General features: G+C 42.1%; 1 protein-coding gene across 4 annotated transcripts in view; it reads left to right on the top strand.

Moving 5' to 3' along the window:
• Positions 1–24,943, top strand: part of nhsl2 (NHS-like 2) — a 209,933-nt gene that overhangs the window by 99,214 nt on the left and 85,776 nt on the right. The window contains exon 1 of one of the 4 annotated variants that reach the window (XM_005750910.1): positions 13,010–13,102. The exons of 2 other annotated variants lie outside the window; for them this stretch is intronic. In XM_005750910.1, coding sequence (XP_005750967.1) covers positions 13,024–13,102 — 79 coding nt within the window. In that variant the 5' untranslated portion in view covers positions 13,010–13,023. Of the gene's footprint in view, positions 1–13,009; positions 13,103–23,204; positions 23,517–24,943 lie in introns of those variants that run through there. One more of the 4 variants, XM_005750911.2, reaches the window with a different exon arrangement.

Below are 24,943 nucleotides of genomic sequence, written 5' to 3' on the forward strand. Positions count from 1 at the left end.
CTCCACCTCCCCTCCTGCTGGTCTGCACTTATGCTGTGCTTAACAGGCAGGGGCCAAGTGGCCTCCAGTTTGTGTCAGCTCCTCTGTTACATGCTCTCTACCCATCTCTTTCACACCCACAAGTGCTTTTGAAATGTTCTGTTGTTGTGGAGTACAGGTTTAATTGGGGGAGTGGTAAAACTCTTTCCTCTAAAATATTTAGCAAAGTGATTTTTACAGAGGCCGTTGTCGTTGGAGATCTATGCTGGGCTGTGGATAGTGACTGCATTACATACGTACTGCAACAGGGTCCATACTTTTAAATAGGTCAGGGCACGGTTTGCTTATTTGTTCTTGGCAGGCAATGATCACACTGCTTATTATATTATTATGTATTTCAGTGGTCAGTTGCACTTGGGCATGGTGTAGTTTATGCCCTTAGCTGCTTTGTAGCTTTGCATAACTCACAGTTCAAAGAAGCCCTTGTTTATCTTATTCCGGGCTTTGGTACTGCCCCCCAGTTCATCCTCTGTCTGAAACAAGAGTTGTAGCTCCTCTCTATCTAAAGCCACCTTCCCTTTAAGCCAACTTTCTTCTTAATTGGCTTTCCCTCACAAACAAATGATTTGGGAAACATTTGGGCTTCCCAGCTTGTGCTTGACGATCCAATCTTCTCTTGACCTCAAACCTAAAAGTTGGAGAAGTCCTACCAACTCTGACTTTGCAATTTACTGTGGTAACATCAAGCATAAACAGCAGTAAAGCTGTAGAAGCTGTAATCTGTGTTACCACTGTTGTGCTTTTGTGACTTTCTGAATAAGCTATAGAAAGACCACTGATAATGTGCTATCTGTGAACACAATACCCAGAGATTCAATAGCAATACCTGGTATTGCTATTGAATCTCTGTACCTTGCTGGGAGCAAAAAGAAGTCTGTGATCTTGACTCAGTGTGATGGCACTCTCAGCTACAAGACCCAACTGCTGAGGTAAAGCCAAGCATTGAATAACCACCGCAGATACATAACAGTAGTCTGAAACTTAAGCTTTCGGTTCACAGGAATTTCTTGCACATTCACTGATCTCACTGATACTTTACAGAGAAAAAAGCCTAATAGCATAAAAGATTCATTTAACATCCGTTTTAATCATTTCTTTTGACAACAGGTGCAACTGTCATCAGCAGATAATAAAATAAGAAGTCATCCTCGAGTGCTTGTAAAGAAGGCAGCTTCTTTTTGATTCACAAAGACTTTTTTGTCACTCGGGAGGCTTCTTCAGTTCTACAACCTGGAGATTCCCACGTATTTAACCTCCTGTGTGTCCTAATCATTGATCCTCATCATTGATTGTAGTAAAAAAGTACTTTGAGTGCTAAATTGAAGTAGAAAAGTGTTATGTAAGCACCAGACTGTTCACCATTTACCATGACCTGGATGACTGGAGAACCTACACAGATGCAACTAGAAGTTGTTGTAAGGATTTGTTGATGATTTCAAAGCTGTACTGAGCTGAGAGCTGCCAAACCTTTTTAATTTGGAGCAGCTGGTGAGTTTTCTTTGAAGGCCAAAAGTCACATTTTGCTGGTTGAAGTATTTCAGTCTGACTGTAATCAATCAATCAGTGAACTTGTTGCATCAAGCAGCTGAAAAACTATTGTGACCTTTGTTAAGGTTGTTTATTCAGTTTAGTATCACATGACTTTTTCATGCCATTTTTAAAAAACTAGATAAAGAGATTTATTTTCTATCAGATCGTTTATTTTTTTGATAATGACTAAATGAAAGACATGAAGGTGAGCAAAGCTTGCAGTAGGATATGAGCTGCATTATTCTGCTTTTATTAAACTATGACCCTGTGCACCCCGTGTTTAATTAAGCTTTTGCATTTAATAGATGACGTCACTTTTCTTTCTTTCTTTCTTTGCTCGCTTCTTCCTGTGCATTGCCAGATAGGTAACCATATCCATGCCCCGCCTTCATATTTTCCCTCATTTGCTGCCTCTCATTGTCCCACACTCAGATTTCCTCAGGTGTGTCCGTCTCTCTGTTATCATCCCAGCACCTGTTGACTCGCTGGTTGCGGTCGATACCATCGTTAGTGTTTGGCTGCGTGAACAAACGGCCTTGAGACTGTGAATGAATGAATGTGGACTTGTGTGCCTTTCATCCTGATACAGGGTTGATTTAAAGGAGAAATAAAAACATTTTCACACGAGCAGCTGAAACAACAGGTCAAATAACAACTTTAATACCTGCAGGATGAAGGATGAAAATCTCTGAAAAGCAGCACCGGAGGCTAACCAGGGCATTTGCTGTGTGTTCAGTTGCAAATGAATAAATTTCTGTTGACATTTATGCCACTTTGTGTGTGTGTGTTGTGGTGGATTACAGTGTAGTCTGAGTTATTGCCCTGACTTGCCCTCTGAGGGAATGACCACACACGGACACACACAGAGCTACAAACACACATTTTTACGTATCCGAGTATAATCTGCACTCGTCCTGTCAGAGTCCTCGCTCAGCAGGGATCATTAAAGAGCAGTTAATTACCCATAATCCTCTCTAGGCCAGATGTCTGCTCTGTTGGAATGATCTGAATTTGTGAGCCTCCCGTTTCCTCATATTTTCAGCTCCAACAATCGTGCATGTGCTTTGTTGTTTTTTTTCTAATCCGTCGTTTCCTCCTTTGCGTTTGCGTTGCTCCTCCCACTTTAAAGCCTCTTTCATACCTGCTGTCTTTGATCCTCTGTTGGGAGTTTGTACACTTGATTTGTACTCTCGGTGTTTCTGTCTCTCTCTCTCTCTCTTTCTGCTGGTTTCTCTGCCCACAAATCCTCCCCCCTCCTCTCGCCTCCCGCCTCCTCCTTGCCTCTCTTTTCTGTGCACACTCGCTCGGATTCAGAGGCACTTGAGTGTTGTTGACTTGTTGCAGCCACCCCAAAACAAACTTTAGTCCCACAGCCTGCTGTTTGAGCCACTATAAGGTACTGTAGCAATCGGAGCCAGTGTGTATGTGTGCGTGCGTGACTTCATGCATTTATTGCCTTTAATTAGTTTGTAGCAGTGAGTGTGTGCACAGCGTGCAAAGGTGAAACACTTTGAGTCTGTGGTGACTGCTGGATTTGTGAGGCTTTTACTGTCACACGTGTTTTGTTTTTTAACTGATTTAAATCTGCATCAGCTTATTTGGTCTCAGGGGAAAAATCTTCCAATTATCTCTGTTTCCAAAGAGGCTTTGAAGTGATAAATTACTCTCACTGTAAGCTGACAGCCGAGTGACACTCAAAGATGATTTTTACTTTGCTTTTTTTTTTTTTTTTTAAAGAAATCCAACTTCGGTGTAATTAAATAAACCTTCATTTGTCCCTTTTGTGACTTTGGAAACATCATCTGACGAAAGCCAGTAACTGATTTTCATCTCAAAGTGAAGAAGTCCCTAAATATAATAACTGTGGCACAATTTGATCCTTTTTTGTTTTAAAGTCATGTTTGACGGTTTCATTCATTAGTTGTTCTCTATTTTTTTGGCTTTTATATTCAATTTTAAACCCAGATTACAATTTAAAATGAGTTTTAGACACAATAGGTGAATTTCAATCCACTATCACGGTCCTGCCATCAAGCTTGTGGGGACGTCTTTGAGAAGAAAAGTGTGTTAATGAGTGAGGAGAGCTGACTGAGCTTTCTAGAATCTGTGTGTCAGCTCATCCTCGTTAGCCGTAGTTTTTAGCAGCTGGCACCAGGGCCTGGGTTTGGAATCCATGTTTAAAAAATGTGATCAACATCCTCCTTCAGTCCAATTAGCAGCTATTGTCAGTATTGTGGAAGTTTGTGTGCATGTGTGGGTGGGTGGTTTGCAGTCGGTTGTTGTAAAAAGCAATATGATCTCCCTTTTGTTTGTCTGTTGTTTCACTTTGGAGAAATCTTTCATGCTTTCATCTTCTCCTTCTTCTTCATCCACCTTTTCCTCCTCATCTCCACCTAATCCTCTTCCTCCTCTCCCGAAACACCTCCTGAGCTGAAGTGAGGGCTCACACATAAGAAAATCTGCATAAACAGGCTCATTTATTCCTGATATTGTTGCAGATTAGACATGTGATCCTGCTGTCTGTAGCTAGCCATAATATCAACAGCCTTTTATAAGCCAGTAATATGCCAGCTAATGTTAGGCTCAAGTAGCCTAAAAACCCCACTTTCTGTCTAATAAACAGTTTGGTTGCATTCTTACATCATGTGAGAGTTTTTGTGCAGGAGTCTGTTGCTCCACTTCCAAGGAAGCTTCAGAAACACTAACAACGGTGTCTTTAAAAGTACATTTTTAATGTCAATGAGACTTTTTACCCAAAAACTGAAGCTAAAATATGGCTTAATATCATACATAAGAGATATTTTAGACAGATTTTAGGCTAACAAGTCATTTAGAACAGTTTAAATACCAGGAAATCCTTTTTCTGGCACAACACTGCCATTATGGAGGGTAACAGACGGTTAAATAAATGAAGCAATCCAATAATGGCACTTATTAAATAACAGTGCACAACCTGAAACATATGATGGCATGACTGAAAACCCAGTAACCTGACTTTTAACTGTGCTTCAGTTAAATTTTTGCTGATATGATTTCTCAACCCGGCAAAAAAAGAAACCCAAAATCACCGCCATAAACCAACCAGCGAGTTGGACGATCACCTGAACCTTAAAGTTGTTGCTATGCTTTCTGTGATGAAATAATCTCAGTGGATAAAATACAACCAACCTTTTTATCAAGAGTGACAGCGAAGATTTATTTCTGTTAAAGCCAAAATTCAGATCCAGCCAGATGTTGATTAAAGTCGTTTGACTGAATCAGGAGCAGCTAAGAGGAAGACGGCAGTTCATGGCTGTCACGTTTGGTGGAAACCACCACTGGCAGGATGAAGTCACCAAAACTCAGGCAGCTAAAGACGGCCAGCGTCTCTGTACAACTTCTAGGGCTCTGACATCAACATCATGAAATACAAATCAAAGGTTTCTCGACACTTTTTCAGCCTCGTTTGAAAAAATCCCCCTCAACACCTCGGTGAGGTTTCCTAACTTGGGGCGACTCAGCTGGAACATGGAGCTGCTCTGATCGGAACGAGCTCTGTGGCCCGCAGCAAATAAAACCCACAGACATAATATCAGATTTAATTTTCTTTCTCAACAGAGGTTTCGCCGGTTGAAACAGAAAACAAATCGGAGTTGCACCTGTCTCTCATTTGCTGGAACAGGACAAACAGGTAAAATCGCTTCCTGGCTCGCGGCAAAGGGGGAAATATGTGCTGAGCAGAGCACGGAGGAGGTAAACAAATGCTTGACTGCTGAAAAAGAACTTCTGTTTGCCTTGTTTTGATCCGTCGTTTCTCTGAAAGCGGCCTCTCTCTTATTATGAGAAGGTTCGGCTTGGCATGCTCTGATAGCTAGTTCAAGGCTGGGCCAAGTTGAGAGAAGGGTAAATATTATGGATGCTGTGGTGAGATTTGAACAGCGAAGGAGAAAAGAAACCACACTTTCTATCACGCTTTGGTCAGCTCATGTGAGAGCTGCAGGGATGTGGAAGGCGAAGTCAGGTCTTGTGGTCGTCCTCGTGTGAATACGACTTGAGAAAGAAGGCGAGAGACGAGAGAGAAATCAGCGGCGGGCAGGGAGGTGGAATTTTCTCACCTTGCCTGACTTTTCTGGGACAGAGACAGTGATAAAGGGGAGGGATGGAGAGTGAGAGGCTGAAGCAGTGAAAAGACGGAGTGGTTCAAAGAGATGAGTCTGATAAAAATGATCTTTCAGTGTAAGACTGAGCCTGAAACAGAGAGAAGAAAGAGAGTGTGCCTGTAACTCAGAGCCGTAGCTGACAAGATGTGGCCACCTGTGTGAAATTGAGGCCAAAAAACCCACAAACAAACAAACAAAAAAAAAAAACAGGCAGTATCAGCAAGAAATTGAATGTTTCACTCTCTAACGCCACTCTCTGTTTCACCCTCCGGGCCTCACAGCTGTTACATAACTGGTGGTATCAAGATTTGAGGTGGGGGGAGGCTAAAAGCAATCTTTGTGGTAGGTCCGGGGATGAACCTGGATTAGTGATGGTTTAGGGATATTGGTAATAGGGAATCCCAGCAGATTTCATTGAGCAAATATGCCAGAGAGTACTAAATGCCAGCAAAAGAAAGGGAGGGAAAAAAAGACAGGAGTTCAGCTCTGCTGACAGCATCCATCCACCTGCTTTAAGTGTCTGTGAGAAGGCTGTGAATCCAGCTTCAGTGCTGTGGTCGTGTCTGCATTTACAAATACCTGTGTCATATCTTTTACGCTTCACCAGTTTTTGCAGGTTTGGATGAAGGATTGTGATATTTAAGATAATTTCTAATAAAGGCAGATGTTACAAACAGCTCACACCCTCAACAGAGGAAAAAATACATTTTTTAGTTTAACTGCATGCTTTTCATAACTTAACTTTTCATAACTATCTGACTGGATCTGCATCTCGAATTTTAGTGACTATTAGAGGCAATATTCTAAGGAAAACCCTTTCCCTAGCTCCAGCTCTGGGTTAAATGAGACTATACAAAAGTATAGATTATAGACTATATGCAAAGATGGCCAGTAGCCACATAACCCACTGGAAAAACCAGAACCCTCATCAGGCAAGTGTTTGTTGATGTCATTAAGTGAGAGGGACAGGGGCCATTCTCCCACAAATTATCCAACTGAAGGTCCTTTTGAAACCACTGGAGGCGCCTCCTGCTGGCTATTATCTCTGACCACCAGGGGGCGATCTGACATAAAGTGCATGCCTTGCCTTTTGCAATAGACTGCATATAAAAGATTAATTTAGTAACTGTGACATCCCCCAGTGGTTACCAAAATCCTGCTGTGGAGCTTCGAGTTGACATTGCCATCTTGGTGTTTTGACACCAAATGGGACGAGCGAGGGTGTATCTAACTGACACAACAGGTCGTACTCCACACTGCAAGGCTAACAATTCACCATACAATATAAAGCGCTATGAGGCAACTGTTGTGAGTTGGTGCCATACAAATAAAGCTAAATTTAATTGTAGTTGTCATTCACGTTGTTAAGCATAGCATGCTTTTTGGTCTTCCTGGGCGCTACTAGCTTACAAAATTAGCATCATGTTTTATTCTGGTTTAAAGCTAGACAATGAAATTAAAGAGGGTTCACCCAGTGAGTGAGCTGAGGGAGTTTTCTCTATAAACAACATGAGTCGCCCCCTGCCGGCCATTAAAAAACATGTTCTCTTTATTCAGTACCAGAGGTTGTGTCCAATTTTTATAAAGAGTCTATGATATGATATTTTTCTCTCATTAAATAAGTAAACTTTAGATTTACAAAAGCTTGATGGATGTTTTCCCTCATGTCTATAAATTTATGTGGTAATATCTCATTGTCAGTCCTCGACTTTGTTTGCGAGTGCGAGCCAGCATCGTCTATTCTCCAGCACACCCTTGAAACACAATGCTCTTCATTAAAGAAACAGCAATAATGATGCTAATAAAGTGGAAAATAATCTACTAAAATGTGCCTTTAGGGAAAGGAGATGAGCTGTGAAGTCATTTTTCTCAGTTTTACTGCTCGGGCTGTTAATGCTGTGATGGCTTCTGGCAGAAGAAGCGTACAAGTAAACATTCCCATGAAGCCACAGAGAGTCCGCTCCCGTTTCTCTAGAAGTAAACAGACGGAAGTTATTGTGCTGGAATCTCATCTTCATTTCCTCATTGCTGCTCTTAGCTGTGTATCAGCTTGCAGAGAAATAAATGTGACCTGGATCCGAGTGACATGCTCACATAAATGCAGTCAGTCGAGAATTTATTTAAATATTCTTGTGTCATGAGCTAAAGAATGGGAAACTGAGACTCACACTCACTAAACCTTGACAATAGAAGACTGGAAAAACATTATCTGGTGTGAGTCTCAATTTCTGCTGCTACATTCACATGGTATGGTCAGAATTTGCAGTAAGCACCATCAAAACATGGCTCTGTTGTGCTTTGTATGGAAATTTATTTCAATTCAGTTTTATTTATATAGCACCAAATTGCAACAAAAGCCCCCTCAAAGAACTTTTATATTGTAAGAAAAAGACAACAATTGAGAGAAAACCTCAACAATCAAACATCCCCCTTTATTACTACAGTGTAGAATCTCACAGCAGCACTAAAGATAGTTTTTCTCAAGTCTTGATAATTTGGAGAAGAGCTCTTCATCGCCTTTCTCTATTGGGATTTTATCAGGATGTGCAATGCAGCAGAGAGGAAGAGGAAGAGAGATGACAGAGGAGAGCAGGACAAGAAGAAGACGAGGAAGGATCGGGTGGGTTTATCAGGCTGTACGCTCGTTCTGACGGACCAAGAGAGACAGACTGCAGTCTCCAGTCAGACTTCTGCTCTGTTTAACGAGCACGCAGCTGTTCTTCTGATATAAATTAAGTATAATATATTGAATTTAATTGAGCTGGACGGGCAAATAAGGTTAAAAGATGTAAAAGACAAAAGACAGAAAGAAAAAAAAATCAGTGGTACGGCCACGTGGTCATGAAATATAATGGAGAGATAGGAGTACTTAGTTTTGGAATATAAAAGAACAAGAATGGCCTCCAGTGCTCTTTACTCTCTGCTCCTGACAAATGGAAATGACCTGCAGGCTCCATGTGTGTTTGTGTGTGTGTTTGTGTGTGTGTGCGTGTGTGTGTGTGTGGTGGTCAGTTTGCTTTTCCCTTTTATTCCGTAGTCAACAGAGATGTAACACTGCACCATCTGTCTGCTTTACCTCCAGAGGTAGAGTGCCATCGTTCCACTGCGGTTTTATGAGTTATTATTAGTTTTAGATCTAACCCAACAATGATGCAACAGTGAGCAAATATGATGGATGAAGGGTCCATCATTCTTTGATTTTGTTACTTATCAACACATCCAGCAGCTGTGGGGCAACGTTATTTTTCATTTGGAGTAGTGTTTCTGTCTTTCTTATTAAGTCCAAAGTTTCCTTTAGTTTTTTTGTTTGCTTTGGTGTCCATGTACTGCTGACTGAATCCATCACGTTCTCAGTTCAACTCTTCACCGAGTGAAGCTCGGGCGGGACTTTTCCTATTTGGGACCACAGACTGTATATAAAAGATGGACTGATGGCATTTTTTTTAGGTAATTTGTATCATTTTTATTATTTTTAATAAGCTATTTGCTGCCATCCACTTTATCCCACCGACACCTTTTAGGTTCATTATGCTCAATAGCATCATTACAGGAACTCAGAAATTCATAATTTATACCAAGGTTTGAAAGATGAGACTTTTTTGAAAAACAAACAAACAAACCAAACAATAAAAAAAACTTCCAATTTGGAGTTTTCTTCTCTTATAGCAGAGCTGATGTGGGGATTTTTGTCAGAGTGGCGATCCCTGTCGTACAGGAGCATACTGCAGCATGTTAGCGCTGTAAAATGGTGCGGAGCTGTGGTGAAGTCACCGTTGGCATGCAAAGTGACTCTACTGGACCAACTTGCATACTGCCAGATGACACCAAAGGAGTACCAAGAGCACATGACTATATAAGTAGCTGCATGTGCGATAACTGTTAAATGTGACACTGTGTTCAGCAGATATTTGCTTGGTGTGTTTTCTTTCCCTTTTATTTTGTTGGTGAGCTTATTCACCTGACAGCGCTGCCCACTGTGACCCCTGAGAGCAGTGAGGAGGAACCGGTGCAATAAAGTTATGAGCTGGACAGCTCAGCAATGTGCTGAGAGCTCAGTAAAGCCAAGCGGAGCTGCACATCCAGCTCATCCTCTCTAACTTCCTCCTTTAACACTCTGATACATTCTTATAATTAAAATACTGATTGTAGCTGCTTTCAGTTTTTGGCTCAAAGTAATCATCAATGTCATGTTTTGTAAACACAGAAATTAAAGGTTTTGAAAAAAGTAAGTCAAACGTGGAACAAATGTAAGTTTAGCTCTAATTTTTAGTTATTTAAAGGGTTACGTGATGTTGTGCTGCGAGGTAGCCGTGATACGCCTTTTTCAATCTTGAGTAGAAAATGAATTTCCACTTAGTCCCTTCATAACTGTGTCTGGGTGACCTTGTCCAACCTCTACATCTGTGTGTGTATGTGTGTGTGTGTGTGTGGGTGTGTGGGTGTGTGTGTGAGACCTGTGCTTTACGAGATCGAGTGTGCAGACTTGATAAAGGGAAGGGAAGATGTGAAGGAAAATGAAGGGAGCGAGGAATGAGAAGAGAAATCCTCTCCTCATTTTGTATTCTCCCCGCTTCCCTCTTTCACTCCTTCACCCGCTCAGTCTCATTCCCTTTGCCGCTCACTTCACTTTCAATTTTTCTCCCTCGGTCTGAGCCCACCCAGTTTCCCCATCCTTATTTAGTCATCTTGCTTTCTTTTTTTTCCATCTCTTTCTGTCCTTCTCCTTCTCCTGGAGTCCTTCTCCACACGTCTACCCCCATATTTTTCTCTGTCCTTCCACTTTATGGTTTGGCCACCTTACTTCAGATGTTTTGTACGATTCGTGGATCGTATCAGATGTTTTATTCACAGCATGAAACAATGACATCTTTATTCCGGTGCAAAAGGCTGCAACACATGAGGCTGTTAGTGCATCAATAATTCAGTGCATCAAGAAAAATTGAAAGATTATGATTGAAAATTATTTAAAAACTTCAGGTTTTCTTAGTAGATGTGCAAACCCACTAAAAAGTCTTGATTTTCCTGGCTGAAGACGTATCAGCTTGCACCTTTTCCATTTCACAATGATACCAACCTTTTTTTTTCTGCAAGAATAAACTCAGAGCTGATTCATTTCCATTACTTCTTTTTATTTACAGGTTAAGCCACACAAAGAGACATGAATGTCTGTAACATACTTGAGCATTTTAAAATAGATTTATTAAAATGATTTCTTCAAAGCCACGCCCACACAGGGACCTGACATTCCTGTTGCCTAAGCAACCCTCTAATGCTTACGTGACTATTAGTTGGAATGTTGTCTGGATCTGGTCCAGACGTGTTTTTAGAATTCAGTGAACCATTTCTGTTTTAAAATGTGCAACTTATCTTATATTTACAATAGTCAGCGCTCGTGTACAAGAAGTCAGAGACCAATCTCAGGCACTGTAACTCATCTCATGTGACACAACTCAGCCAATTCAATTCACTTTCAGCAGAATTCTGCCTGGGACTTTTCGAGGTGGAGGTGGAGCCCAAAGGAAGAATGGGATTAGTCACAGGTTAAAGTTATCATGTTTCACCCCAGCAGCAATGTACTTGCTGGTTTACAATTTGGGAAATGAAGTCTGCTGGATTAACTTTGCACACTTACTTTAGCTGTGTTGCAGTGAAAGTGCTGACAGCAGTCACTGGATTACTGTGATAGGGAAAAGGGGAAATTTTGAAGCCTCCGCACCCCGGTCCCAGAAGCTCAGGAGACAGAGCGGGTTGTCTACTAATCAGAGGTTTTGGTCGACCTCTGGCTCACAAAGTGGTTAGACATAAAACAATCGACTTCTATAAATGTGTTTGAATGAGGCTTGTAGTACGAAAATGCGTCCAGATTAAGTAGAAAAGCAAGGTCCAGCTAATCTATTTACATACCTTCATGTAACAAGTTGCCAAGGCAACTGTTGTTGTGATTTGGCACTATATAACAAAAATTGAACTGAATTGCTTAGGTTGCTCTCTCTGTGACCCAGGTTAAGATTCAAAACGCTTCCTCGCCATTATGCAAGCATCGACAAATTAAGGCAATAAACTGAAGAAAATTGACAGACGGCACAAGTGTAGTAAATTTAACAGACTGTTTATTAGTGAAATACTATACGATGATACTGAAAGTGCAACGACAAAGAGGACTGACCTTTTCGCTCTATGTCAGCTTGCGTGATAACAGTTTGCAGTCAAGTCCAAAACTTCTCTACCAACATACAAATAAAAGCTGTCGGTCACACTTGCACGACATCTCATCTCTTGTCACTGATACCAGTCCAGCTTTCTGACTCAGTATCAGACTGACATCTAATCCTCACACTGAATTGGCTCACATCCTCCTTTCAAGCCTCAACGCTGTCGCCTTACCGGGTATCTATCTCTCCTACAGCTTTTCGAGTTCCTCAGCTCACTAAAAAGCTTTTATTTTGTCCTAAACGGCAATAAAATGAGAGTAAAGGTTGTTGTCAGCCAAGTATGCAAAAGTATGTGGACAACAGCAAAAAGGGGGGAAGCAAGGTTGTCCAAATACTTTTGGCTGTGTAGCCGGTGTCTCCTCAGTTTTCTGGTCACATAGCTGATAGTGGACCAATCTATCACTTTCTCCTTCTCTGCACCGACCCCTCCTCTCTCTTTTCTTTTCTTTTCTCCCTGATTTCTCGCTCTGCCTCTTTCACTCCCTCTCCTCTCTCTCTCACTTGTGTTCCTCTTCCTCGAGCTCTCGTCTGTGATTGCCTGCATTCTTTCTGAATTGAGCAGCAGCGGCTGGATTCAACTGGCTGGGAGCTAATCAACGCAACGGATGCTCTCTCTGTCTCTCTCTCAAGACACACAAACACACACATGCGTAACGCACATGCTCACTGGCTGCACTGAAACCTTACACTAAAATATGCACAGCTGCTTACGCACACTTTGTTTCTCTCACACACAAACACGCCGGTACCCAGGCTGCTTTGTCACCAGCTCACGTAGCGCTGTGCACTCACCCAAGCTCTCTCTCACACTCACACATATATACGTAGAGTAGGACACACACACTCATCTGCAATCACACGCCGAGCTCCCCTCACACACCACAGACATGCAGTCACACACTTCGGGACGCAGGCGGCTTCGGTGATGCTGTGACGCTCAGTCCTCCCTCTCACTCACACACTTATCGGCTGTCACTCGTCTTGCACATGCTTTAATCCGGGAGACGAGCTCACACCTCGACCGTCACTCTCTCTCTCTCTCTGTCAGTCAGTCAGTCAGTGTGTGTGTGTGTGTGTGTGTGTGTCGGTGGCATGAAGCGGTGATGTTTTGGGACAGGAAGAATAGTATGGGCAATTCCCAGCGACGGCCCAAAGGAAGACACAGACCCAAATCGGCAACAGGTACTTTATCCCTGTATCTCTCTGGTGCATTTTTATGATTCCCGTCTGCCTCTCACTCTGTTTCCCTTCTCTATCAGTCCATGCATGCACTCATTTGTCCCCCCCAGTCGAACCTCACCTGACTGGACTCTTTTCACTCGTGTATTCATGCATCTTTCTCGTCCATTCATCCTCCACGCTTCCCCAGCCTACGTGCATTTACCCATCTGCCTATATGCTGTTGTCATGTAATTCTGTTTATTTTTCTGCTGATTTATGCACCCATTCATCCTAAATTAATTATTTAATGCACACGCAACCCTCTATTTGCCCCTTTATGGATCCAACCTTTCAGTCCGTCTACATTGTATGATTTCCATTCATTTGCTTTTTGGATTTCTGCCACCAAATTTGTCATATTCAGAGAGTCTTATCATAAATCCCTGCATTTTGTACTAGCCATCCATCCATCTTTCCCCTTCTCTGTCCAAACCTTTGCTGACTTCCTTCCATTTATTCACCTGATCTCTTCTCGGTCTGTCCACCTTTGATTTTTTTTTTTTTTGCCGTCCTTTCATCTTCCGATTTCTGCCACCAAATTCGTTATAGTCCAGGCAAATCACATCGCCCAAAAAATCCTTCCATCCATTCATATAGTCCTGCACTGGTCCATCTAATATCGCTTCTTCAATCCATTTGTCGTCCAATTTTACCGTCCATCTCTCCAAACCGTTTCATAGCCACATCTCTCACATCTAAATAGTATTGATATTATGCTCTTCTTCCTTCATTTTAATCCCTCCAGCAACTCATTCATCATTTCCTTCCCATCCACATCTTTTTAAACTGGCCCTCAGTCCTCTTTTCAATCTCTCCATCCATCCTGGAAAGCCTTCATTCGTTTTTCTATCTATTTATCCTGTATAGTAGTGCCATTTGGGCCATTGTTCCATCCATTTATCTCTAACTTTCCCCATCTCTCCATCAGCAAAGGCTCTAACCCATTCACACCCCCATTTATATCATTTGTGCTTCGATTCATTTATCATTTAGCTCACGTTCATTTACCCAAACATCCATCTCTACTTCCAGTTTCCTTCATCTTGGCTCTCAGGTTTGAATGAACTAGGTCAATTTGTCGTATAACTCTTTGCTGATAAACTCTGTGTGTGTGTGTGTGTGTGTGTGTGTACCCTATACACTTTAAATCCAAAGTGTGTTCTTGTGCAAATTCTAATGTTTCATGTTTTACACATTTTGAGTACAACTTGCCACACGCTGCAGTGTTGTGCATGCACAAGTGTGTGTGTGTCTGTGTGTGCAACTGCTCGGGTGCACTGCCCAGTCCTGCACGGTTGGATGGGATTACTAGTGGTCTCTTTAATTATCTCTGGGGGCGAACGAGGTAGAGATAGTGTGCAGGAAAGAGAGAGAGCGAGAGAAATGGGAGATGGAGAGAAGCGGAGATGACAGCCCTTGTAAATCTGAAGCTCCTCATCGAATGATTAAGGGGGAGAAGGGGAAGAGGAATTGGATAGGAAAGGATGGAGAAAGAGAGGGATACAAGAGAGGGGGCAGTGGGAGGAAGATGATGAAGCAGAACAAGAGGAAGATTGGCTGGGGCAGAAACGACGAAGAGGAGAAAGATAAGGGAGCAAAATTAGAGGAGGTGAAAAAAAATTGATGATGAAGTGCTTGGAGGGGAGGAAGAGAAGGATGTTGCGCTGCAAAACACACATGCAAAGTGTTTATGTCGCTTTGCAGAGCTGCATAGAGCCGAGCTGAGAGAGTAAACACACCCATATGCTCAGTCTCCTTCTGGAGAACAGTGTATGTGTGTGTGTGTGTGTGTGCGTGCGTGTGCAGCATGTATGTACGTTTTAACAGAAGCCGACAGCCAACTGGCCTCCGTGCACCTGCAGTGGTGCAATAATCGGCACAAGACATTTCCTGATATGTTTGACCTTGACTTTAATCGGCATCGGGAGCACATTCATCATCTTTCACACCACAGTGACGGTCACCAGGTGCTGCATCACATACACTACTGGTTCATTTTCTGAGATTACTGGTGTGATGACGACACGGTCAGACACAAGAGGTGTAATTGCTGCTTAACGGGCAAAAAGGAGGAACCGTATTTTTTTCACAGTGAAATGAAAGAAGCTTTGGTCAGGACAGCTGGTCGTTTGGCGAGGAGGAATGTGCGAAATTCCTCGTGAGGATTTCTTTAGCAGTTCTTGGCTTTGAAAAATGAAACCTAAAATGTTGTTGTATTGCAGGAAGTCCTCAGATTGATGAGGTCAGATTGGATGTTTCGTTAAAGGTCTTAGAAGCAAGTCTCGCTGTCTTGAAATGCCTCCAGGAACTTACTTGGGTGGCTAATTATAACTTTAATTTCAGGGAAAACTGGTACGCAGTGGGTCAAAGCTCAGTTTGACTGACTGATCTTTTTAGAAGTGTTTTTAACCTGGACATAGAGGAGTCAATTTATATAGTGCAATGTGGGTAGAGTGATGAATGGTTGCTGCTAACAAGGTGAGTGGTTTGTGCTTACAATTATAGATAAACTACTTTTTCTTTATGTTTTTTCTATTTACCTATATAGTATTTTTTTCTTTTCTTATAATGTTTATTGAAGCTTTGTGAAGGCAGTGTGAGAGAGAAAACCCAAACAATCAGACAATCCCCTACAAGCAAGCACGACTGTGGAAAGGAAAACCTCCCTTTCAACAGGAAGAAACTTCCAGGTTCAGGGTGACCATCTTATGAGTTGAAAAGAGAAGAGACAAAGAAAAGCACAGGAAAATGGGACAAAACACCAAGTATGGGCAAGGGAAGGCAAAAATGAATGATGTAGTGGTGTACATAAACACCTGGTGCTATGAAGTCACAGACCTGCCCAGGATGTACCCCACATGTTTCCCCGTAACAGCTGGGATGGACTGGGATTGTACTATACTACAAGATCTTTAACATACGACAGAGCCTGATTATTTATGACTTTGTATGTGAGGTTTTGGAATTCAACACTATTTATAATGAAGAGATGCCAGTACAGGAGAAACATGTATAAGGAGGAGGAGTGACACTCAAACAATCCTCAGAACAAATGTCTAAACCTATTTCGTCAAAGAAATCTTTTGCAGAAACAGAAAACATATAAGGCTGGATCTTTGTCTCTGTATTCATTTAGATAGAAATCAATCTCAAAGTCCTCTATCGCCACCTCTGCTGGGATTAAACCACCAAAGATATTTGGAGACATTATTCAAAAGCCAAATATTGTAAACTGTGAATGGACAGGGTTAGGGGTACTTGGACCTGACAGGTTAAATATCTGTCCGGAGGTTTTACCAAGATGGCTGCTTAGGAGTTCATTCAAGTTCAGCGGGTAGAGTGTGTCATTTGCTAATTGGATGGTTGGTGTTTCAATCCCTGGTCCTCCAACAAAGGATCCTTGGATAAAATAGATCCATTGGAAAAGCATTTGTTTGATTAAAGCTTGTAGTAAAAACACTTTGAGTCCTCAAAGTGAGTAGAAAAGCACTATATATATCCATTAAGCTCAGCTTGGATTTTTGTTGTCGAGCGGGTAAGCTGACCCCAGCAGCATTATCATGTGAAGTCTGTGCATACATGGCCTATGACATTTTTATTTTGGTGCACCGCAAATCTCAGTGAATACCTGTTAGTCAGACGGTGTAGGCACATCAGTAATTTCTGCCTTTGGATGTTCCGATGAGGGGAGTTTTAATGTTGTTAGACTATTTAGCTGCTAATTTCTCACATTAACTTCCAATTTCTCCTCCTTCTGATGTTTTTTAAATGCCTTCCCCTGTTTACTTCAAGCCAATTAAAACTCGAATCGCATCATATCCAACACAGATTTTCTTCACGTGGGAAACCCTCAGTGGACGACCTCTGTGTAGTTTTCATTCTTTCTTTGAGTAAATGAAGCCTTTTCCAGTTTTTAACCTTCTTTTATCCCTTTATGTTTGCTCTCTGTTTCTTTTTCTTTTGGTGGTATCAATTAGAGGGATCAATTCATATATTCATATATCGTTACCTGCGCTGGCATTGGTATGGGATCGATGCAGTGAATGCAGGTCTCTTTGTTATTTGTAATCGCTGAAATGAAATGGCTCTGACTTCAGGGCTTATGACATTCCTAATCACCAGAGTTTGTCTTTGTTTGTTTTGCTGTATCACATTTACACATAATGAAGGCTGCAAAAACCCACAAGCTGTGATTATTCAGACTTTAACTGCATAGACGGGAATCTCTTGGCCAAATCGTGGCACCGGCGTAAGGGATGATGGTGATTTTGACAGAGAGATCATCTAGTCTGAGCCGGGATTTCTGCCTCGTTCCCATCTCATCGCCTTTTCCCTGTCCCTGCTTTTACCTCTCCCTCTTTCACCCATCAGCTGTCTCCTGATTCTCCAACTTTTTTACCCCCTGGCTCTTCACTCGCACACACATCTCGCTGTTGCAAATGCATGAATGAACAGAGTGGTTGTAGATTTTCTCTGTGATCACTCTGGCCCATCGCACCTCAGCTGCTATGCAACCGCTATCCCAGCGATCACACGATGACACGTTTCCTTTGTTCCTGTCTCCGTGCTCCAAAAGATCCAAAATATTCATTTTTCCCACCTCTTGCACTGCTTTGTTTGCTCTTCTCACTTGCTTCTTCGCGTCGAGAGATGTGACCGACCATGCAGACGCATGGCGGACGTGTTCATTCATACATTTTCAAAGCGGTGATGTCATTCCCAGCGCTGGCAGGCAACCTGCAGCAGGAGAGGGAGAAGAAGAGGAAGAGTGTGAGGGATGGGGAAAGAGGGGTGTGTGGAGATAATTAGATGGAGGTGAGGAGGGAGGGTTCTGAGAGAACGATTGAGAGATCTGAGGTTAGATACTTGATGTCAGAGAGAGAGACAGAGAGAGGCAAGAGATGCAGGGAGGATAAAGACACGGGGAGGAAGAGGAGGGAACAAGAGTTTCTGGAAGCAAGGGAAGCAAAAAAGAGAAGATGAGGAAGATGAAGACGAGGCAGATGAATGTGAGAAGACAGGAAACAGAGCCTGGGAACTTGTGTTTGGAGGGGAGGGTGGAGTGGTGGGGGGATAGTGTTGCTATGGCAATTGTACAGGTGTTAAAGCAGGTCAATCGAATGCCGGTCGGCCCTCTGCCAGTGGCCAATGAGCACGTGGGTGCCTCTGGATGCACTCGCTGGTTTGTCCATTCATTAGCAGCCGAGTGTGCGTCGCCTGCTGATCGGTTCGAACAGCGCATCTTCATCCTTTGTAACTCTTCTTCTTCTGACAGTTGTACTCAGTACTGCATCATTTAGGCAAGCGCACATAAACTCATAAACATTTCCCCCGTCTGAGTTTAATAGTTCAATATCTGCTCAGCCTCCATCGCATTTCAATAAACCCAACTGTTATACTCTGAACAACAGAATAAAGACTATTGAACAGGAAGTGCTGGTCTTGACTGAAATTGGGCCTCTAAGTTGTCTCTAAAATGCATCCACTGTGGTATTACAGGATGGCATTGGCTTTTATCCCTCTCCTTGCTCATGAGAATAATGTTTTGCTGCTACTCACGAGGATGGGGATGAATAGGAGCTTCAAAACGGGACTGAAATCTTCAGCTGAAGTCAGAAAGAATGTCTGACTTCAGGGAGGCAAGAACAGATAACAGCCTCGCTGCTGCAAAGTAAGGACCTTATGATATAAAGATCACTGAAAATATGCTTTATTATGCATGGCCTTCATTGTCAAATACATATATATGAGAGATTAGTTAAACCTTGCGAGTACCGTCCTGGGCTCTCTTTTGCCTTTAGAACTGCTGCAGTTCTTCCTGACACAGATCCAACAAGGCGCTGGAAGCATTCCTCAGAGCTGTTGGTCCATGTTTCCATGACAGCATCACACAGTTGCTGCGCCCTAAAGGTGCAGCATCTGTGTATTAGACTGAGATATGGTGACTGTGGTTACCATATGAGTATTTATATATTTTACCAAAAAGCTTGGCAGATAGTTTTGTAAGCAGGGCTCTAAACAAAGTCCTTAAAGTCATGTTTTCAGGGTTAATATTATACTACAGGCAACTTTAACCATGATTTCACATGTCAAAGAATCAGCAGCAGATAATAAAAGTGAAGTCTGATTTAGTCACCCATTTGGAAATAGACACAATCAGGTGCATGTAGCCTTCACATCAGCTTTCATCAGGTTTTATGCAAGAAAAGAGAGAGAATATCAACAATATTTCAATTTAGTTTGGTTTAAAATCTTCATACCTGCAAAATGTAAAATAAAAATCAAAGCCTTTCTTCTTAGAAACACGTGTGAATATGTCTTCAAGTGTATTTAAGTGGTTGGACAGCTACCAAACCCTCAACTTTGCCGTTCTCTGACAAACATTTTAAAGTGGATATATTAATAAGATATATTAATCTTTAAATGTCCACCACTAGTATAAAGATACTTTCTGCAAATTTGCATTTGACCGAGTTACAGCTGAGAGAAGGCGTACGAGTTTTGATGCAAATTGCAGCAATCAGGAGTCGAGAGTTTTAGAGCACCTTTAGTGCTCCTATTAGCTGTGAGTCACATCCTCTGTTACAACTCCAACTGACCTTATCAACAAAGCAGCCAAAACTGCAGATTAAACTAGCACTAAAAGAGAAAAAACAGCAAGAAAGTCTCATTTTCTTCTGCGCCTTCGTCCCTCGGAACCAGCTTGAGCTTTGTGGTTTGGTCTGCAGGTCGCTTTTCACACCATTAGTAGACAAAAAAACACTTTCCAATAGTTTTTAAACCGCAGCGAAGTGCTAACAAAAGGTTCAAGAAAAACACATTTTTTAAAACTGATTATTATCTTTTTACTTTATGGAGGGCTTGAGAAGAATCATCAAGAGTTAGATGTCCTAAACTGAGACGCTGAGATAAGGACAGCTGCATTAAACCCGGATTGAATGTGTTTTATCGTAGAAGTTATTTATTTTGTGTTTGTGCAGCCACTGAAACACTCACGACGGCGTGCTAAACCGCTAAGACTTCAATCTGAGCGTTGCAGACGCCAGCTCCGCACCCCTGCAGTTTTCTTGTTGTTTCTTGACACGGAGCCCGTCTTTGTTCGGAGAGCAGTTTGTGCCTGTGATGAAGAGGAAACATTGCTGCTGAGTCATCGTATACAAAGCTCTGAGGGTTACACACGCAGCGGTTGAGCACCTGCTTGTATGTGTGTGGGTGAGATCACGTTCCTGCATACTTAAAACATGTAATTAAGGACTTTGCGGAGCTTCACTGATGCTCTGGTGTCTCAAAAATATATCAAACCTGCTGAGGAGTCTTTAACCTTCAGTTATCTGAGTGATATTTGCAGCAGAGCTCCTCCTGAACTCCCAGTTTCCTTTGAGCCGCTGAGCAAAGCCTCAGACTTACTCACTGGTTACTGAGCAGCAGCTTCTCTGTCGGGGGTTTAGTGCCTTGCTGAGAGGAACCGGTGCTGTTGTATTTAAAGGTGGAGGGAGGATTAATCATATGTGCTCCCTGGGTGGCAGATCTGCATACTCAGCATCCGGGCCAGCGCCCAGGCCAGCAAATGTCCCGTACTAACAACACCTGTCATTGAATTGGTTGCACTAATTCTTCCTTTGCTGTGCATCCATTGTATGCCTTCTCGCCATTGTGTGGTGGTATCTTGCTGAGGGCTTTGTCCATAATTTTCCTCCTGCAGTGATTATTTTGAGATCTACAATTCTGCTGATGGTGAGTTTAGCTCATTTTGCTGTGGATAGAGACGTAAGCGCCGCTTTATTCCACAGTTAGCTTGTTTTTTTTAGCTGTGATAGATTTAACCCAGCTTAGTCCTTTAAGTCCACATCCTGTTACAAAAGTAATAGTTTAATAATCATATAAATCACAACGAAACACAGCATCAGCATATTTTGTTTCTCTTTTTATGCCATGTTGAAGCTACGTTAAGACGAGAGATGAGGATCAGTGAGCAGCAGTATGGCTTCATGCTGAGACGGAGCACAACAGATGTGATGTTTGCTTTGTGTTGATGAAAAAGTATAAAAGGAGCTTTACTGTGTCTTTGTCGATCTACAGAAAGCGTGTGATAGGGTGAGAGAAGAATGTATGGTTTGGTGACAGTGACACTGACAAATCGAAGAATCGCAGTAACTCAACCACAAAGTGTCAGACGGCATAAAGCTACAGAGCGAGGTCGTTGAGTCACCAACACTCTGCTTGCTCAATAACTGCACTGATCCAAACCTCCATTGGGTTTAACATCAGCACAAAACTGTAGGCTGGTAGTTCATGACAAGAATTTCCATCCTGCAGCTGCTGTGGGTGATCAGTATTTATTTATGTTTTCAAGATGTCTTACCTTACAGTACGTCAACAAAATTCTTTGATGAGAATGAAAAAATCTCCAACTACAGTGTTGACTGACTCAACTTTGGTCAGTCAAACTCTAGACTTGATTGTCTTGTCTTCAGCCTTTTTTAGGAACAAACCAAAAATGGTGCTTTGCCTCAGCCACTAACAAAACACAGCAGATTATCTAAATCCACCACTTCAGCAATTCTGTAGCTTTTTCTTATATATTTAATTATCAAATCCATATTATTCTTATCAGTATCACGTTGGTTACATTTTTAAATGGAACAAACATCTAATTGTTTATACCTTTCCCCCCTTTTCCTTTTCCTCTGTTGGTTTGGCCAGGGTGCTTTCCTTCCTCTCTTACTTCCTGAAAACACCGGAGGTGGCGGCATAGGTGACCCGCAGCGCTCGCACACTTTGCCTGAATGCATACGTGTGAATGAGGTGTGTTGTTGTGAAAGTGACAATCCAGCCAGGAAAACATCTTTCAGCTCTGGCATGTTGTGATTGTTTGGCATCTGAAAATGTGTAGCAGCAGAAGTAAAATGAGCTTAATAATAATGTTCTGATCCTAAATATGTTCAACAGGCTGATAAAGCTGCACTGCAAGTGTTCTGCAGCCTGTTCTAAATGACTGCATTAACCTGCTGTGCAGTTTCTATAGCCATGGGAATGTGCTGTATTAGCTCGCCGTGTGCACAGCTTTAAATATAACCAGCTATTATGACCGGAAACAAATATGCTGCTGGTATCAGAGACCTCGGGCTCTACAAGGACACACTAATTGGCAAGATGTTGAAAAGACGACTATAAAAAGACCTTCCTAAAATGGATCGACAAGCGAAAGGACGCTCTTCCTCCTCAACATCACTGCCACCTCCACACACGAATAGCACTCTGAAACCCAGACCTTTCTTGCTATGAGCTAGCAGCACTACACCATCATACTACCTTAGCGTACTTTTAAGACTTTTACCATCCAGATGCAAAAGGGCTTAATGACACATAACCACATCAGATCTATATCTGAACACAACCTTTTAACGTGGTTTTCTTTCGACTGATCCCTTTTGGATCATTTGCTTCCATCTCACTGTCTCCTTCACCCTGTCCTCCTTAGTCTGGCTGATAAACAAGAGACGCTGATCACATACGTCCGTCTCGGCTCTTGTTTGAAAGGTCAGGCTTCAGTAGGTGACACAGACAACACAAATTTGGTCTACAGGCAGAGAGAGAGAGAGATAAACTGCGAGGACTCTTAGATAATGGGGAGGTTTCCTTCCTGCAACAGTAAATGTTTCCCACCCTGCACTTCTTGTAGTTTGTGCAGTTTAAAGCATGAAATATCTGAAAATACCCTGGCATGCTGATATTTATTGATTTTATTCCTCACATGCATGCTTAGCTCATTAATAATAGTGCTAGTCATCAGTTGTGAAGACCATATGAATGTAGTCCCCAGGAATGCATGCAGGGCTGCAGGAAACGTGTTAGTGTTTTTATTTTCTTCCACTTCTTAGGGCTGCTGATCACCTCTTAAACACTTAAGATTCCTTTATGCTGAGAGCAGCGAGGGAGAAAGGAGGAGGGGAAGTGGCTGGAAGTGGGGGAGGAAGAGTGAGGGTGGGGAAAAAAAGGAGTGGGAAGGCACAACACCGGGCACCATCAGTTTCCTCCCTTTCTCCTCTCTCACCCTCTGACAGAAGCGTCCTTTTCCCCCTGCACACTATTCCGTCTTCTCCCCTCCGGTCCTGCTGGATCTTATTCCCCCCTCTCTCGCTCATATTTGCCTGCTGACACGCTCGGAGCCACAGCCTGAATGAGTCACTGGGTTTACCTCAACAGGCAGCTGGCCTCTCTTCCTCCTCCTCCTTCTCTTCTTCTTCTTCTTCTTCGTCTTTTTGCCCTCTCTCCCTCACCTCTTTTTCCTCCTCTGAGGCTACATGGGTGTGAAAGTTGGTGTGCCGGATAGACTTTAGAAGCTCGGACATGGAAGTTTTCTGGGCCAGACTGGGTAAGAGACGTTTAAAATGGTTTCTTTTTTTTTTGTGGAGGGATGAAAAGTGCAGAAAAAGTTGGAGCAGGGAGCGGAGTGGTACTGAAACGAGGAGCACAGCTACTTGTGATGATTATAAATTCTCAGGAATGTCACACTTGACGTTGGTGAGGATGGCGTGATTGCCGTGTAGCATGTGTGCCTCATTTCGGGGTGTTTAACTTAGCTTTGGGTGCGTTTCTTTGTAGCTGGGATGCTTTTCTGGCATTAGGAAGCAAAATATTTTATCCTGCATGGCAGTGAACACTTGTGTGCTGTGAGGGGCAGCGGCACCGTGGTGTCTGGTGTTTGTCATTGCCACTTTGAATTTCACAGGATGTTAGAAAAGAGAAAACAATGAAAAGCAGCACAGAGCAAACTGAGGTACTGTTTTCCATTCAGGCTTTGGGATGAAAGCTGAATTAAATCACTTTAAAGATCAATAAATAATTTAATTTCTTCATTTTTCACCTTAATTATTTTCAAGTGTTGAAATCGTGTTCTGAGCTTGTTCCAGGATCTGCATCCACTTATCAAATGGAAATATTCTCCATGTGTTTTGCATAATTTTACTCACATTTCCCCCCAGTTTTTGGTCAGAAGCGTCAGAGCTGGGAATTTTAGCATTTAACCACATTAATACTGATGATAACTTTGTTTTTGAAGCCTCTTTGCTTGTCTAACAAACTGCTTTGTAAACTGCTTTCAAAGTCAAATTGCTAAATTCAAACAGGAAGCCAGCAATTAGGGCCAAAAACAAAACAGGTTAAAGCGAACGAAAAGTTAAGATAACAAATAGAAAATACTAATTGTTCACATTTGAAAAGAGTAATTATTTGATAAAATACACAAGAAAAATAAAAATGAGTCATAAACAATAAAAAACTTTCCATTTTAGACAAAAACACATTGTTTGCTTTGGAAAGAAATTAAATGGGTTTTTTTATGTGCTTCACTTAAAAATTTAAGTTCTTAGTCTTCTTATCTGCTCTGATAGTGTAAAGTATTGGATCTACACACACATTTATATGTAAAGTGTCATCGATTTTGATCATAAGCTACAAAGAGACGGTGCTCACCATGCATCGTCACTTTGTAGCTCTCGTGTAGTCCCTAAAATAAACACTAGGGCATCCAGTCGTGCAGAAAACCCACCAATGTATTTACCACCAGCAATTAAAGGTGTGCTTCCCGCCCATCAGTAGTCGCTTCAATCGCTCATCTCAGAGCGGAAATACGTTTAACTCAGGACCCGCCCACTTTAAGTCACAGGCAGTTATTTCACATTGAATTTTATTCAGGTTTGATTTTGGCTGCTGCTGCACTGAGTCTGTTTCTGTGGGGAACAGATCTTTGAGGGTCCTTTTTATCAGCTATGAGTTTCATATATTATCATAAATAAATAT

Source organism: Pundamilia nyererei, unplaced genomic scaffold (genome assembly GCF_000239375.1).
Source record: "Pundamilia nyererei isolate P.nyererei 1_Seehausen unplaced genomic scaffold, PunNye1.0 scaffold00292, whole genome shotgun sequence".
In the NCBI taxonomy this organism is placed as follows: Eukaryota; Metazoa; Chordata; class Actinopteri; order Cichliformes; family Cichlidae; genus Pundamilia; species Pundamilia nyererei.